Source organism: Rana temporaria, chromosome 6 (genome assembly GCF_905171775.1).
Source record: "Rana temporaria chromosome 6, aRanTem1.1, whole genome shotgun sequence".
Classification (NCBI taxonomy): domain Eukaryota; kingdom Metazoa; phylum Chordata; class Amphibia; order Anura; family Ranidae; genus Rana; species Rana temporaria.
In genome coordinates, this window is record NC_053494.1 from 200,795,096 (window position 1) to 200,813,919 (window position 18,824).

Here is an 18,824-nt window from a genome sequence, read left to right on the forward strand (position 1 = left end):
TGGGGCGACTTGTCATGCGACTTGTGCTCTCAAAGTCGGAGCGCATAGTTGCATAGCATGGGATCTATGTAAGTGTACATATTCCTTACCTGGCTGATCCTTCTGAAAGCAGAGAATCACTGTAGTAGTTGGTGCTACTACAATGATCCTTTCTGTCTGCTGGGTCCTGTTCTGAATGGCTGCCCTGCTGCATAGTGAACCCAATAGGTCACTCAATTAGCACGAGCACCCTAAAAAAAAAATCTGCAGCTCAGTGGCTTGGCACTGGACCCTGAAGGCAGAAAGGGTCACAGTTCTGTTTTAAATCCAGTTTATGCATTGACATATCTCCTTAGACCCAGTCTGTCCAGAGAGCATGGTCCCCTGCTGTCTCGTCACTCTCCACAGGCAGCCCAACTCTTCAATATTACACAGAAGTCGAATCCAACGCAATTTTACTCCAGCTAATTGCAGTACAGAGGATATTTTTCTAGTCCTTTAAAGTAGGGTTGCACTGATACTGATACTAGTATCGGTGCCGATACTGTGCATTTGCACGAGTACTTGTACTCGTGCAAATGCTCCGATGCTTGACCCAATACCTGGGCAGTCAGGGATGATCGGTGTAACGGTCAGGGGTTAACGCCGTTTACGATATTCCATTCCGCCAACCCACGACAGCTTATCGACACTCCACAATCCAGCAGACAAACACGGCCCATAATTCCCCAGAAACGAGACACACAGCTCTGTTCTCTGGTTCAAAACGGATAGACTTTAATGGGAAAACTCAGGCTTCTTATATACAGTTTAGGAACCGCAATGAACAATGACCCAACTCCACCCACAACATGACACAAGGAGCTCAATACACATTTTTTAGGAGACAGCCATTCTGACTCCGAGATAATCTACATGAGCTAATTACTAATCATTTACCCAGACAAGGTGACTCCGAGATAAGCTCTTCTCACCTGCTATACAATACACATTTATCATCAATAGAAATTCACACAATACAGTGTCAATTAGCATCACACAATGAAAGGTTCTAGAGCCAGACTAAGGTTCATTTACATGACAGTAGCAGGCGACATGAAATACCTTAAAGTGGAGGTTTACCCAAAAAGTAAATTTTTAACATTAGATTGATGCTCATTTTGTGAAGGGGAATCGGGTGTTTTTTTTTTTAAATCTAAGCCGTACTTACCGTTTTAGAGAGCGATCTTCTCCGCCGCTTCCAGGTATGGGCTGCGGGACTGGGCGTTCTTACTTGATTGACAGGCTTCCGACGGTCGCATACATGGCGTCACGATTTTCCGAAAGTAGACGAACGTCGGTGCACAGGCGCCGTATAGAGCCGCACCAACGTTCGGCTTCTTTCGGCTACTCATGACGTGATGTATGCGACCGTCGGAAGCCTGTCAATCAAATAGGAACGCCCAGTCCCGTAGACCATACCCGGAAGCGGCAGAGAAGATCGCTCTCTAAAACGGTAAGTACTGCTTCGATCTAAAAAAAAAACACCCGATTCCCCTTGACAAAATGAGCCTCAATCTAATGTTAAAAAAAAAAATTCGGGTGAACTCCCGCTTTAACAGTCTGTGTTCCCACATTGAATGAATCACTCTTTCTATTGACCGGTTGGGTTCTGAATGAACAACCTGTAATTAGTTCTTGTAGACATTCTTGAATATATTGTGGATTACAGACCCATGTTAACACAATCCAACATATGTCCCTTATTTTCTGGCTCAATCTGTGTAAGAGCTTCTGGGTCCCACGGCCCTCCCATTACAAAATAACCTAATGCACTTCAATACAACACTTGTAAGTGGGACAGAAAATTCACTGTGGTAGCAGTGACTACTACAGTTATTCTCTGCCAGGGATTGGCCAGGTATGGAACATGTATGCTGGATGTAACTATACCAAAAAAAATAAAAAATACATATGTGAAATTCCATTTTAATAACACTGGAACCCTGAAGTTGTCATCCAATTGTAAAGCTGGTCATACACTGTTATAACTAGATTTAACAGTATGCCTGTAGTAGTGAAAGAAAAATAGATGTAGCACCAAAAATATGTATTATATATATTCTGTATACTTGCACAATTGTATGACAGTTTCCCATTCAAATGACAAAACCAAAGTCTTTTTCACGATCAGTTAGAATTTGGTGTGCTATCTGTAAAGCAGAATGTGTTTGCCAACTGATTGAAAGGGGAATTAAAGAGGTTTTCCAGGTTTCTCTGTAAAATAAAAGTTGCAAAGAAATTTTAAATTTTCTTAAATTTTTTCTGTTTCAATCGTTTTTACTTGATTTACAAAATACAGTAATACAATTTAGTATACATTTTTACATTGTTGAGGCTATCATGAACGGTAAAGGCATACGGTATAATATCCTTCAATAGTCCCACATCTAAACCAGGTAGTACTTACAACCATGAAGCTATCCAGGAACAGTCCACAGGTTCATTAGTCAACTAGAAGCAAGGGACCAACCCAGGGGTACAAACCCAGAGTGATCCCATCAAAAATATTTACAATGTAAATTCAACCTGAGGGACCATGAAGAAGAAGGGATATCTAAGAACTAAACCAACTAGCCCCAAGATACAGGTAAACTGGATTGTACCATATACCAATATAAAAATAACAAGTTGTACTACAATGAATTGCCACTAGATGTCACCACCAAGATATTTATACATGCATAATGAAATCCAATGCAACAGTGATGATACACCATAAGTGTTCCAGAACATTATTTAGCAATGACTATTAATTTTTTTTTAGCTTGAAGGATATTATACTGAGAACTGGAAAACCTCTTTAAATTGCAATTAGATTCTGTCCCCTCTCCTTTACTGCCTGGGACACTAACTCCTCTTGGTGTTTGGTTCTTATAAGAGGCTGTAGTGGTGATCTTAGAGCGTGACCAGATCATACCACGCAGGGTGTGCACTGTGTCTGAGGACCTCAGGCTGGCACTCCCCCTGTCCCGATCTGACGCTGAAGTGAGGTGGTACAAGGACGGCGAGCGGCTGAAAGACAATCCGCACATACTAGTGGAGGAGAGGGGAGCAGAGTGCTCGCTGACCATCCTGGGAGCGGCGCGTCATGACGCTGGCGAATATCTATGTGATGCCCGCAACGACAGCTTCAGCTTTTATGTCACTGTGGGAGGTAACAGGAGAGACGAAGAGGCACTGCAACCAACACCCTGACACCCCCTCCCCACCCTGCATCCCCCCCCCTAATATTTCCAATCCCTCCACCTCTCCACTTCCGCCACCCCTATACTGAGCTACTCCTATGTGTTAAAGGTCAACTCCACCCATCAAAATCTGCTGGATGTTATGTTTAAAACAGTATCCCACCCATTTTTTAAAATTAGGAGATGACAGGCTGATATGCTAATGAAGTAAAAATTAAACTAAATGGGTCAATTGTTGTCCAAAGAGATGAAGGCTTTTGTTAGAAGTATAGTCTAGTCAGAATTAAAAAATTTTACTTTGCACATGTTGTTCTGCGGTGTCCATCAAGCCTTCTTTTTACTGCAATCTGGTGATGGTGGAACACATCTGCTTTGGATGCTGGAACACAACTGCTGTGATCCAGAAATACATCTGCTGGGGATGCTGGAACACATCTGCTGTGAGCCACAAACACATCTCCCGTAAATGCTGGAACACATCTGCTGTGATCCAGAACCAAATCTGCCAGGAGATGCCTGAGAAAACATATCTGCTGTGACTCGGGAACACAACTGCTGGAGATGCTGGAACATATCTACCAGAGATGCTGGAACACATCTAATAGTGATGCTGGAACACATCTGCTCTGACCCAGGAACACATCTGCTGGCAATGCTAGAACATTCACTTTTTTTCTTTTTTTACAGAGAAAGCAAAATGTAAAAAAAAAAAAAAGACTGGCTTCAGGGGTCACCCTCCTACTGTATTGAGAAGCATGTAGGGGGATTAAACAAACTCAGTTTATGGTAAAATATGGAGTGATTTTGATAACTCTTTTTTTAACACTTCCTGTTGTGTCTTTGGGGGATTTACTTATTCTTCCTGACCTGGACATGCAGTAGGAATTCATAGGAAATCTCTACAAAGTGAGGGGGAAGTTTTGTGTTCCATTGACTATGGTCACCAGTCTGGACACTGTATCATCAGTGCACCTGAGCTCCCTCCCCGCTGCTGCAACTGGGTGGGCAGAACCTAATGAAGATTCAGAGTCACTAGTTCCCCATCAGGTCTGGTCTTCTGATTGACATCAGGCGTTGGTTGAGTCCAAAGCCAATAGACAGCCTGCTATTGGCTATAGAATCCGGGCACTGCCTGCTTTTAATCATAAGTAGAGAGAGGACCTGATGGAGAACTAGTCCCTCAGCTTCCTCAGCAATGATAATCATACAGCCCTGCTATACAGCATACAGAGTTTGGCACTTTGCCTGTCTCTGTACACCAACAAGTAAGTTGGACTTGCTTACCTCCAGTTTCCAGGTTTTTATTTTGAGTTTGGTGCAGCCAAAGCGCCCCTTTGTAAAAGTGGTGCTATTAAGAACTACCTGAATCTGAAGAACTTTTCAGTAAAGCTACTGAACCTGGCGGCAGGGCTTTTTTAATCTGAGGCACTACCATATTTGCCAGAAAGGTGGTGAAAATGATTTTGAATTCCCTTCATAGAGAGAATGGCCCGGATTCACAGACACTGGCGCATATTTATGCCGACGTAGCGTATCTCCTTTACGCTACGCCGACGCAGCGCAGAGAGGCAAGCACTGAATTCACAAAGCACTTTCTCCTAAATCTGCGCTGGGTTTCTCAGGCGTAAGTTGGCGTAAGTGGAAGTGGGCGTGAGCCATGCTAATGAGGCGTGACCCCATGCAAATGATGAGCCGAGCGCCAGACAGATACGTATCGCCGTGGGCGCATCTCAGTGCGCATGCTCACAATCACGTCGGAACAACTGCCTAAGATGCGTCGGATCACTGCCTACGGCGTGAACGTAACCTACGCCTAGTCATATTCACGTCCTACGTAAACTACGTAAAATACGTCGGCTTGTGTTCCCTGGTGCAGCCCTTTGCATGGATGCTGCTGAGTTACACCTCCTTTATGGGACATAACTTTACGCCGGACGTATGACTTTACGCGCACTGCGTCGGACGGACGTACGTTCGTGAATCGGCGTATCTCCCTCATTTGCATATGTGAATAGAAAATCAATAGGAGCGCCAAATACGTCCAGCGTAAATATGCGCCCACTCTACGCCGGCGTAGGCAAGTTACGTCGGTCGGATGAAGCCTATTTTCAGGCGTACCTTAGTTTCTGAGTCCGGCGCATAGATACGACGGCGCATATTTGCACTTACGCTGCGTATCTCGAGATACGTCGGCGCAAGTGCTTTGTGAATCCGGGCCAATGTATCTCTCAAGCAGGACACAGGCAGCTGTATAAACTAGATATATACAAAAATGCTGCTACATCTTCTATTAATAATATCCAATATTGTAAAAGATCATTGTATTGATCAAGTTGATTTGCTTTGGGGAGGCTTCTCATATTTATTTGAACAAATGAGCCTAGGGTCTTGGAAAAGTCCAACTATATAAAAAGCAATAAGGTTGCCACACCAATGGCCAAAGTGTCCAAAACTATATTTTACTAGCTATTTAGTAGAAAAAGATTTCCAATGCGTTTCATCTGGGCTTATGTATTATGATTGGAATGAATTGGATTGAAACTTGTATGTAGGATTTGGAATCATGGTGTCAGGTCACCCGTAGCCAGGTGACGAGTGCACCCCGTTGGGGTCAGGGATGCACCACAGGGTGGTGAACCCTATGGCCGACTACTGCTAGCAGAGACGAAGCGTGAACTTAAGATCACCCAGGGCGCGGAGTCTAAGACCCAGTTTTGTATTCACCAGAGCCTTTGATGGTAAGGATGGTCTTGGCCACAACTGGGTCCAGGTCGCATCCCCGAGATTCCTTAAGTCACACTCCGCAGGGAGAAGGGGGAAGCAGTCAGCAGGACAAACAGTGGTGATGGGCAAGCCGAGGTCAGGGCAACAGGCAGACAAGGATAACCGTGGGACATGCAAATAGTCCGGGGCACAGGCAGACAAGGAAGTCGGGAACAAGCCAAAACGGTACACAGAAGATGAACGAAGCACTCTGCAAACAGGAACTAGCAACTACACTGCAGACAGGAACTAAGCATAGGAACACTGTTGAACAGCACTGCAGACCTGTAGAGCAACGGTTAATATAGGCTTCCTGGGATGGACTAGGGTGGAGCCATACAGGAAGAGGAAGTGATAAAAAGGGAAACCAGAACAGGGTCAGCCTCTAATGAACACATGGAGATCAGGTAAGCAGACAGACTTGTTGCATATTCATGACTAGGCATGTGCATTTCGTTTCGTTCCGAATCGAAATTCGGACGAATTTTTCATTATTCGGACATTCGGATGCATACGAATTCCCGAATTGCAATATTAATGAATTTACCGAATCCGAACGAACGTTTTCGATTCCGAATCGAAAACCCGCGGACGGAATTCGATCGGAATTCGAATTTTTTTTAGAATTACGATCGAATTTCGTCCGCGGGTTTTCGATTTGGAATTCGAAAAAATTTTATTTTATTTTTTTTGGAATTCCGATCGAATTTCGTCCGCGGGTTTTCGATTTGGAATTCAAATTTTTTTTTTTTCGAATTCCGATCGAATTTCGAAATTATATTCGAAGAGAGAATTTTCGAATTCGACCGGATTTTTCGAAATTCGGTCGAAAACGAACGAGTTCCGAAAACGAACCTAACTTAACGAAATTAATTAAATAACGAATTAAAACGAAACAAAACAAAATTTTCCCTTTTGCACATGCCTATTCATGACACATGGGCAGAATTGCTGCGATTCTGCCCACAATCCCAAATTGCGTGGTGATAGTTGTACAACGTGCATTGCATGTTTTGGTGCCATCATCCCCTAATCTCCCCCCAAAAGCAATGCAATTCTGCTGCGGCAATTGTGGCTTTCAAAATCACCCGAAGCTTGTAACCTGCAATTGAGCAGGAACTTCTTTCTCGGCAACAAACCCACGTAGGGCAGCCCATTCAAGTGAATAAGCGGGTCCTATGCAAAACACAAAATCGCGCGCAAATTGTGAGCTATGACAAATTGTGAAGGGGCCTAAATCATGCAACCAGAATAGAGACTTCTTTTTCAACGTAATACCTAAGAAGACATAATTTTGGACTCTTTGACCATTGGCATGGTGCTTGTCCTGCTTCCTATATAATTGAGCTATAAAAACCAGAGAGAGGAGCTGCGGTGGCTCAACGCGATTGGCACTGCGCTGACAAGCCATTCACCTCTGCAGCTAGGGGTTCAGATCTCGGTCTCGGCTACATGTGAATTGAGTTTGGTGGTCTCAGCCCTGCTCCCGGTGGGTGCGCTATGCGAGGTAAGCCTGCGCTTAGTAAGCCCACCCCCCTCCCACAAAAAACCACCACACTTACACGCATTCAAAATTGGGTTAACATGCACGCACTTTGACCACGCGGTCTCTAAAAAGAGAGGCGAAGGACTAACGGGGCTGGTTGAGTGGGCTAGATCCTCTCACTCCCTTATAGGGAGTCCCTCTTCCCCGTTGGGCTTCAAAGCGGAGCAGGTAGGGCGGGCTGTGTGGGAGGACCCCCTCACACCCGCCATTGCCACCCGGGGCATGGAGAAAGGTGTCAGATTGCCTCTGGGGGAGGCCTCCCAACTCCTGCAGTCCGGCTCATCTCTTTAGTTCACGCACAAAATACACTTTAAAAAAAAGAAGAAAAAAAAACAGAGAGAGGTTGTAACTTGTCCCCATTCAAACAAACAAGAGACAAAAACTCACCCAAGCTCTACCGCATGATTGTAGAATAATGAGCTAAATAATAGTGCTCAGGCTTGTTGTGTCCCATAAACATCAAAATGGCAAAAAAAAAAAATGCCGGCAACTCAATTGCTTCTTCTTAAATGTTTCCATTTTACCCTCCCCTTTTTCTCTGGTTCTGCCAACCTCACATAAATGTATTGTTAATTGATTTTAAATTGGATTGTACTGCCCCCTTTTCTGGAGGAATGGATATCTCTTCTATATAAACCTATTTACCTTTTATTGTAAATCTGTATGAAATGAGGAAGGCTTCTGAAGAAACATGTTAACGTTTTAGATGTCGCACTGCTGTTAATGCTCAAGAAAGATTTAAGAAGAATCAATCGATTTGCCGGCATTTTTTTTGCTATTTTGACATTCATGAAACAAGGTATAAAAAAAATTCATAGGGAATTCCTATGACACTTGGCGCCATCGCATGGCCAAATATGGTATTTTCCATTTTAAATCAATGAAATGCAATCAACTTGCACGGGGAGTAGCCTAATAAAATTCATTGTTTACCCCTATTTGTACAGAATGAATGTACATTCACCTTCCCTGGGCGAATTGCTATGCAAATTGTATATATATTTTCCCTTCAAAGTATTGGCCACACTTTAAATAATCCCTTTAAAAAATGTAATTGGATAAGACCCAACTTTCTTACAAATTTTTTCAGTTGAATAACCAACAAAAATGTTGCGTGTTTATCAGGGCTCTGCGTCTGGAAGTACTCAAATGGATTAGTATATTGAGTCTTTTTAATTATGATTTATAACTGGTCAGCTAATCCCCTAAATGCTTTAAATGTAATTAGATTACAGTGACCCACAGTAGGGTGATTGCAGCCCCCTACAGATTTCCCATATTCAGTCTGTTTTCCCTCCTGTTTATTGTAACCAGGCCCCTGTATCGTGGAATGGAAAATTCCTGTTGTCCTAAAACCAGCACTGATCATTTTCCCAGTAGCGTACTATACCATCAGGATGGTATAGTACCATCCACAGACATTGCTGGGTGCAGTTTCCCTGTTTGCTTGTTCAATCCTGCAAATTTTTTCATCATAACACAATAACCCCGGCCCTTTTCTGAAAATTGGCGTGCTCCTATATATTAACCTGTTTTCACTGATGATTCCTAGTGTCATGATGACGTGACGCCTGCTTTTAGTCATGCTAACATCATTGCCGAAATTTCTAATCAGATTTTCGGACAATTCATCTTACCCCTTCCATGCACCCGTGTGTCTTGCTTTGCCTCCTTCCTCCTCCTGTGATGCCTCAGTTATATGGCTGCTCCATTGTCCCGAACCCCTATGCCCTCAAATGCTTGCAATGCCTCCCTGTCGGTGCCTATCTTCAGATGACATTGCCCGTAGTGACGTTTGCTGTTTTGGGCTGATGAAAGCTGCACTTTGTTTTGCTTCGTGATGACTTCTTGGTTGTATTATAGAGTGTTTTGACCTGTGCGTTGTTTTCTCTGCCCCGTTAGCACCACCTGTTACCATCGTGGGTAACAGCGGAACTCCTGAGCACCATGTGTTGGTGACGGGAGATGATCTGGTTTTGGCCTGTGAACTGTCAAGGCCAAACTTCAAGGTGCGCTGGCTCAGAGATGGGGAGGAGCTGGTGTCGGGAGGGCGTGTAAAAATCTTGACCCGAGGTGCTCATCGTCAGCTCACCGTACAAAGTGTCCGGCCTTCCGACTCTGGCACCTACACCTGTGATGCCGGCTCCGACCAGCTACAAGCAGAAGTTCGTGTAGAAGGTAAGGAGTAAAGATGGCCATACATGGTTTAGAATTTAGTTCGAAAATGTTTGTTTTGAAATGTTTGTTCAATTTTTGAATGGTTAGTTTGGACAAATATAATATCATTTTTCGATCATAGTGATGAGAAAAATCAAAGGGTAGAAATTTTTATTTTTTTCATTTTATTATCTGAATGTTAACTGTTAATGTGGTCCTCAGTCAGGAAAAATCATACTTATTGAAATTTACATTTTATAGGAAAAGTTTTGTTGAGAATTAGAACTTTCATTCTTTTTAATAATTATGTATTGCTGTGGTCTCCAAACTATGGCCCAATGGCTGGATGTGGTCATTTGCTCACCCTTACTTGGAAATAAGACATTATTTCTTCCACTGATACCAACAATGAGGCATTATTCCTGGTGGTGACATAAATAACGGGGCAATATTTCTCCCATTGATACCAATGATATGGCACTATTCCTCCCACTGACAATGATGATGAGTTACTATTCCTCCCACTGATACCAATGATGAGACACTATTCCTCCCACTTATACCAATGATGGGTCACTATTCCTTCCACTGACACCAATTATGGGTTACTATTCCTTCCACTGTCACCAATGATGGATCACTATTCCTCCCACTGACACCAATTATGGGTCACTATTCCTCCCACTGATGCCAATAATGGGTCACTATTACTTCCACTGATACCAATGAAGGGGCACTATTGCTCCCACTGACACCAATGATGAGACACTATTCCTCCCACTTCTACCAATAATGGGTCACTATTACTCCCACTGATACCAATGAAGGGGCACTATTACTCCCACTGACACCAATGATGGGTCACTATTACTGGCACCAATGATGGGTCACTGTTCCTCCCACTGACACCAATGATGAGACACTATTCCTCCCACTGACACCAATGATGGGTCGCTATTCCTCCCACTGACACCAATGATGGGTCACTTTTCCTCCCACTGACACCAATGATGGGTCACTATTCCTCCCACTGACACCAATGATGGGTCAACATTCCTCCCACTGACACCAATGATGGGTCACTATTCCTCCCACTGACACCAATGATGAGACACTATTCCTCCCACTGACACCAATAATGGGTCACTATTCCTCCCACTGACACCAATGATGAGACACTATTCCTCCCACTGACACCAATGATGGGTCACTATTCCTCCCACTGATACCAATGAAAGGGCACTTTTCCTCCCACTATTACCAAGGATGGGAAACTTTTCCTCCCACTGTCACCAACAGGGGGCTGTTTTTTCCACCTATTACCAAAGATGTATTGTTTACTCCCACTGATGCCAGGACAATTTCTACTCACAATGGCCACAGTCCGGCCCCCTTAAAGTCTAAAGGACAGTAAACCCCTGATGTATGGTATAAGACAGTGGTTCTCAACCACTGGGCTGCAGCCCATTGCCAAGCCACAGGCAGGAGGCTCAGGAACCTCCTGAGCCTCCAGCCAGCTGCTGAACCCCTAATCTCCCACAGTGAATCCAAGCTCCTGTAGTGGCCCACAGTTTCCCTCAACCTCCACAGGCCTCCAGCCTCCATAGTGCCCTCCAACCTCCCGCAGTGTCGCCCAGCCCCCTACAGTGCCCCCTAGCTTGCTGCAGAGCCTCTAGCTCATGACAATCTAAGTGAAAAACTTGCAGGAGGACAGAAAAGCATCAATATGTATAATTTTCCTGTGGATATCATGTGTCAGAGAGCAAAAGAAAAAAAAGAAAAAAAGATGTTTATGATATATGATGACAGGAAGATATTACTCAGACTATCATTTTTTATATTAAAAAGTACAAAACATTATTACATAAATATATAACTTTTATTAAAATCCTTGTATATGACTAAAGTATGATCTAGCAAACACATCCAAACGCAAACCAATATTCTACGCATTTCATGGGTATACAGCTTCTTCAGGATTATGAATGTGTTATAACATATCTTCCCTTCACTTAGTCCATCTAAAAAGGGACAATAAATCATATGGAACAATATACAAGTAATAATAAGAAACCAAAAATGAATAGTATACAAAACCACATAATACACCAGAATATTTTTTTTTCTTCCAGTGATAGACAGCTTATTATATTAATCTGGTGTTTATGTGATTTGTATATTATGTATGCTAGATCATACACTAGTCATATATAGGGATTTCAACATGTACTTTTAATGATGTAATAAAGTTTTGTACTTTTTTAATATAAAAAATAATAATAGTCTGAGTAATATCTTCCTGGGGCATATATCATAAAGTCATTCTTGTTTTTCTTGTCGGGAGCCTCTAGCCCCTTTAGCCTCCAACATTGTCCCACAGTGCCACCCACTCCCTGTAGTGCACTCCATTGTCCCACAGTGCCACCCACTCCCTGTAGTGCACTCCATTGTCCCACAGTGCCCCATGGAAAATCCTCCAGCCCGCCACTCCCACACCGGGACACCTATCCTCATCCAGAGCCCTAAATCATTTCAATATACTATATACATGGTCTTCTTCTTCTTCTTCTTCTTCTTCTTCTTCTTCTTCTTCTTCTTCTTCTTCTTCTTCTTCTTCTTCTTCTTCTTCTTCTTCTTCTTCTTCTGACGCAGCCCACCAGGATCTTTCTGTATTTAAAATATATCATATATCACTTTTAGGTGGACCGACCTTTAATAAAGGGGAACGGTGGGAGAGTTATTTTGAAAACTGCTGAATTATTTCTCAAGAAGGGCATCAAAAAGACTATAAAATGTCAAGCCTCGTACACACGACCGAGGAACTCGACGGGCGAAACACATCGTTTTCCTCGTCGAGTTCCTTGTCAGGCTGTCGAGGAACTCGACAAGCCAATTTTCTCCATTCCCGTCAAGGAAATAGAGAACATGCTCTCTTTTTGGCTCGTCGAGTTTCTCGACAGTTTCCTCTACGAAAATGTACACACGACCGGTTTCCTCGGCAAAAAAATATCTCCCAGCAAGTTCCTTGCTAGTTTTTGCCGAGAAACTCGGTCTTGTGTACGAGGCTTTAGTCTTAGTGAACTTCACTCCTATGCAAATGACCAAGCCTAAAAAAAATAAAAAATATAATAATACTAAAAATGTTTCCTTAATATGGGGTTGAAAGCTATATAAATTATGGGCTATAAAATAATTTTTTAGAAAACATACAACTGTTGTTATAAATCCTTAGAATGCTGGTAGGGTTGGTTTGTATGTTTTAGTTCAATGTCTAGGTATAAAGAATTTGACCAGAACCCTCACCAATCTTCCTCTTCCATCAGCGCCTCGCCAGGTGGAGTTCCTCACCGAGCTGCAGAACGTGACTGTTCTGGAAGGAGACGCTGCTACTTTTAAGTGCGTTGTCTCTCCAGATGATGTCATTCTTCACTGGGAGCTGAACGGATCCCCGGTGAATTCAGACCGGAGGGCCAGCATGGCAAGCAATGGACTGTGCCACTCTCTGACCTTACATGGGTGCCGTCTTTCAGACTCGGGTACCATCACCGCTAATGCTGAGGGGCTCATTTCTCGAGCAAGGCTCAGGGTGCAAGGTATGTTGCTCATTATACACTACAAGAGTTGGTCTGTTTTTTTTTTTTAGTGATGCGAAGTGCTTGTGCTGAGCTGAATGTTAGTTACTCTTTTATGGGCCTATGTATACGGCTTTTGATTGTGTCAGAACTGCTTTTCTCCTTACACAAATCAACAGCAATGCCAATGCAGTTTGAATAAGGCTAGAAACAGGTCAGAGGGAGGTCTTCTGCAAGTCAAAAGCAACTGTGAAGGAACTCGGATGGAACTCACACTGATCTCAAAGCAAGCCAAATGCACCCAAAAGCATGCTACTTTTTTCCATCTACACCAGTCTATAAAGCATAATTTTTACCATACCAGCCAATATGACTACCGTAGGGGGGGCTGACAGCAAACAAAGCCTGGTACAGGCTCAAGCCAAGATATGTGTATGCACGTCTATGCAACTACATGGCACTGGTTGGCAACTATGATGTTTGACACTGTTACGGTCAGGGGTTAACGCCGTTTACGATATTCCATTCCGCCAACCCACGGCAGCTTATCGACCCTCAACAATCCAGCAGACGAACCCCAATAACGAGACACAGCTATGTTTGAGGTTCAAACAAATAGACAATCTTTATTGAAAAGGCAGGCTCTTATATACACCACAAAGGATGCTGCAGTAATCAGATGGACAATGACACACTCCACCCACAACATCATACAATGGGTACTAACGAGCCTCCAATACACATCTTTTAGTCAGACTTTCTGGCACCGAGATAATCTACATGAGCTAATTACTAATCATTTACCCAGACAAGGTGACTCCGAGATAAGCTCTTCTCACCTGCTATACAATACACATTTATCATCAATAGAAATTCACACAATACAGTGTCAATAAGCATAACACAATGAAAGGTCTTTAGAAGTCAGACTAAGGTTAGTTTACATGACAGTAGCAGACTTAATTACCCCCTTAACAGTCTGTGTTCCCACATGAATGAGTCACTCTTCTATTGACCTGTTGGGTTTTGAATCAACAACCTGTAATTAGTTCTTCCAGACATTCTTGAATATATTGTGGATTACATTACTGCCCCATCTCATGTAGACCAATATATCATTTCTCAGTCATCTTATGCCCCTAGTGGACATAGGATGACTTTAGACACAAGAGTCATCGGTGAAGCTGAAATAGGAGTACCCCACACCCTGCAAGAGCCTCTGGGTCCCACGAGCCCTCCTGTTACAGACACACATGCTCTTTTGCAAGTTGTGCATCAAGATGGGCCAATTATTTCTACCTGTTACAACAACTCTGGGAAAAGTGGAGTGACTTCATTGGAAGGCAGCTTGGGTTAGGTTAACCATAAGATGTGATCCAGGAATAGTGGAGTCTAGGACAGTCTTCATTTAGATCTTAGCTTGTAGAGGGATCCTTGTAGACCCATTTCACTTAGGGAGCCCTAGGACATGGGTTCCCCATCCCTCACCACCTATAGTCGGCAGCAAGATACTTCAAGTACTCTACCAGGGACAGGAATCTATAAATGACACTAAGAAGTGAATTGTTAGGAGATCTGAAGGATTCCTTTACCAGTTTATAATTGAGTGGATCTGTTCACCAGAGAGGATTGAAAATTGTCATTGATATTTGCTCCCAGAAGATCATCCTAAACTGGTGGGAATTAAAATCTACTCTTCTTTCAACAAGAAGAGTAGAGACACCCTAAAAAGGATGGGAGCACATTAAGCTCCAAGGTGAGCAAGGAGAGGTCTAGTAATGACGGCAGGAGGATCTTGTCATACAGAAAGTCGGTAGACAATTTAGCCCGGTAGACCTCATCCATAATTAAAATGGTGGGTTGATCTATTCCATTAATTCTAATTCTGATATCACTTGTGCTTTGTGTGATAGTGGGAGGAAATTCTCCATAGGATTTTATATATTTTTAAGAGTGGAAGACTAACCTGCCCCATATCTCTTCTCAGAGGCACATGTAATGTTTGTTCAGGGATTGGAGGACAAGGAGGTAGAAGAAGAAGAAGATGTCACCTTTCAGGTCCAGGTGACCACGGAGAGAGGAGAGGTGCGCTGGGTGAAGCAGGGAGTAGTCATCCAGCCCAGCGCTAAATTTACACTTGAGGACACGGACTGCACCCACAAGCTGACTATCCACTGTGTCCAGGCTTCCGAACGAGGCCGCTACAGCTGTGAGAGCCTCCATGACAGGACTGATTGCCGCCTTAATGTCCTTCGTAAGTATTATATTTCTGTCAAAAATTTCAAGATATTTAAATGAAACCTGAGAATGATGGCATTGCCTTCTGAAAATACAAGTTAGGCCTCGTACACACGACAGAGATTCTCGGCAGAATTCGCCGAGAAACTCGGTCAAAACCCGGATTCTGCCGAGAATCTCTGTCGTCTGTACAGTTTTGGCTCGATGGAGCCGCCGAGGAACTCGACGAGAAAATAGAGAACATGTTCTCTATTTTCTCGTTGTCCTCGTTCTTCTATGGGAGAAGCCGGCCCGCCGAGCTCCTCGGCGGCTTCATCCCAAAACTCGACGAGGAACTCGACGTGCCAAGCACGTCGAGTTCCTCTGTCGTGTGTACGGGGCCTCACACGACAATCATGCTGATCCTCTGACTTCAATTAATGCTGGAGAAAAGAGCACCGCTTCAAAGATGGTTTTTTTTTCAATCGAAAAAGCCAACATACATTATTTTAGGGTTGCAAGTGGCCCACTTCATCTGGACTTTGGAAACAAGAAAATGCCTTTCTAGACAATTGACGATTCTGGGCAATTTGTCAAATTGCCGATTCTGGACAACTGGTGTTGATATATTCAGGAAGGAATTATTGAGAATAACAAAAGTCGTCTTCCTTTGCTTATTTTAGCTGCAAAATTGAGCACTATAAGTACATTTCTGTTATTCTCACTATATTACTATTATACTTCCAAATGTCTAGAGTCAAAGCTTTCTTGCACATTTCCAAAGCCCTCATGAAGTGGGCCTTCAGTACCCCCTAACTTGGCTGATTTCTCTTATTGAATATAAATAAATTGAGTAAATAGAACTAATCTGGACAAACATCTTTGGTGTGGCCCTCTCTTCGTTTTCTCCTTTACTATGTTTGCACAAAAACCTACTAAGGGTAGGCTCCTGTAAGATAGAGATGCTCACGTAACAAAAAGTTACCAAACCAAAACCCCAACAACAAGGGATCAAGCACCCCTCAATGTTGCTATTTTATGCACTCTGAATCAGTGATCATTCTTGTGGGCGGGGCCACTAACCCTGCACGTGGGAGTAGAGATGTGTTGTGTTACCGTGTGCAGTAATAAAAGTACAGAGTTCCTCTGAAAAGTACTCTACCATATCACTACACACGTGTGCCTGATGTATGTTGCATTTAGAAGGGACACCGCTGAGGACGTGCCCTCTCCACCAGTCCAGCGTACCTCTGCCACCTCACTCCCAGGGACAGATTGGGGTCCCGCCTTGCACATAATGTGGACCTCATACCTACACTTGTTAACTCCAGGCTATTGGTCTCTGTAACGTGGGTTTGGTCCCGGTTGCTACAGGACACTGACAGCTGGGAAGGGAGCCAGATCCCCAACCCCCTTACTATCGGTGGACCCATCACCTGCACCAGGTACCACGCTTAATGACCGGCTGCAATGTACCTTGCACTAGTACTTGATTACCCATTAGCAACTGCATTACTCCTCCTGCTAGACTTGCCGAGTATACCTTTGTAGTAGGTTTGTTTCATACCCCACGTGCTTTACTGACCCAAGTTCTTTCATACACCAAAACCATTATGCACCCCTTTGAATAACTTCAGACCAGAGTTAGAACAGTTGATGCCACTGTACTTAGAAATCTCAGCAGCAAAGTCCAACGTGAGAAATAACCTTTAAAAGTCCCTATCTGTCTCTACTTGGCTGCCCAGGCATACCTCCAAAAGTTAGTAGTCCATTTTAGGCATTCTTAAAGTCCAGGCTGATCTCCAGATGCCTCTGATGGACTGCAAGACGCCGCAGTCCTCCTGCACAGCTATCACAGTTTTTTTCAGCCTTCCTCCTTTATATATCACAGGTAGGCAGGCTGGATGCAAAAAGCTTGTGGACAGCACAGCATTAACCTCTTCCCAGCCTGGGTCAGCCACTAACTAGAAAACTCATAGGCAACCTGCCTACATGCTTGTTCCTTACCAGTGACCCAGAATGTCTAAGGATCAGCATCACTGTCAGACAACTAGAATTTCCAGAAGTTAGCAGTGTCCAGGAAAACACCAACAGACCTATATGAAGTTTTTTTTTTTTACAGCACGCAGTATAGCTATAAAGAAGGGCTTGAAAGATGTAACGTGTGAAGAAGGAAGTAACATGGAATTTTTGGTGGAGTTATCCCATGATGGTTTGGTCGGAGAATGGTGGAAGGGTGGAGTCCGTCTGACCTCTGATGACCGATGTGTCATCAGAACAAGTGGTCGTCAACATTTTCTGCTCCTCTCGGATCTCTGTCTCCCAGATTCATCGGTCATAGCTTTCATCACAGACACTCTGCGCACTACAGCACAGTTGACGGTCACTGAGCCTCCTCTGACCATCACACAGCCTCCACAGGACTTTGTGGTCAATGAGGGCGGACTAGCTACATTCCAGTGTGAGGTCTCCAAACAAGAGGCTGTTGTGACCTGGAGTAAGGTGAGATCTAAAAGTGGGTCATGATGTAGGTTTGATTTCATTTACCGATAGCGCTATGACATCATCTGTAATGGTTAGTGGAACAGGCATGGCATGATCAAGGGGTAGGCAGAAGAAATAGCCACCTCAGAATCTTGATTTTTCACCACGCTCTGTGTAGAATTACCCCTCTGTTCTTCTAAAGACCATTGTCACTGGGCCAGAAGGTGATGGGATTCAATATCTTATATACACATGTGCGGGACGTCAAAAAAACAAAGGGGAAAGCCGAGAACCTGCTTGGTTCAGTCTTTCCCCTACACACGGCCGGTTTTCCCGACAGGAAAACTGCGATGGAGCTTTGGCTGGGAATCCCGGCCGTGTGTATGCTCCATCGCAGTTTTTCCCATAGTAAAACTGCCAAAAACCGCTGGGCAAAAGTCCGCCGGTTCTCTTTTTTTCCCGGCGGTTTTTGGGCAGTTTTCCCATCGGAAAAACTGCGAAGAGCATACACACGGCCGGGATTCTAGGCCAAAAGCTCTCCTCACAGTTTTCCCGTGGGGAAAACTGATCATGTGTACGAGGCATCACAGTGGGTGAGGGGAAATCTTACAATGTGGATGCCTGTTACAGTGATACCTACGTAAGAGGCGTTTAGCCTTACTTTGGAGAGACTTATCTTCACCTTCTGTAGTGTCTTCTGCACAGGATATAAGGGGAAATCTAAACGGGACATAGGGGTTGATTTAGTAAAACTGGAGAGTGCAAAATCTGGTGTGCATGGTAGCCATTCAGCTTCTAACTTCAGCTTGTTTAATTAAAGGAGTTCTCCAAGCTAAAACTTTTAACCCCCGCTGTGCCCGGGCTGTAAAACTATACAAA

At 43.7% G+C, this 18,824-nt stretch overlaps 1 protein-coding gene across 2 annotated transcripts in view; it reads left to right on the top strand.

The window, feature by feature from the left end:
• The window catches only part of OBSL1 (obscurin like cytoskeletal adaptor 1), a 152,282-nt gene that overhangs the window by 112,041 nt on the left and 21,417 nt on the right, over window positions 1–18,824 (top strand). Inside the window, exons 18-22 of one of the 2 annotated variants that reach the window (XM_040358074.1) lie at window positions 2,900–3,175; window positions 9,418–9,693; window positions 12,996–13,265; window positions 15,232–15,498; window positions 17,584–17,963. In XM_040358074.1, coding sequence (XP_040214008.1) covers window positions 2,900–3,175; window positions 9,418–9,693; window positions 12,996–13,265; window positions 15,232–15,498; window positions 17,584–17,963 — 1,469 coding nt within the window. The remainder of the gene's footprint in view (window positions 1–2,899; window positions 3,176–9,417; window positions 9,694–12,995; window positions 13,266–15,231; window positions 15,499–17,583; window positions 17,964–18,824) is intronic. The other variant, XM_040358076.1, reaches the window with a different exon arrangement.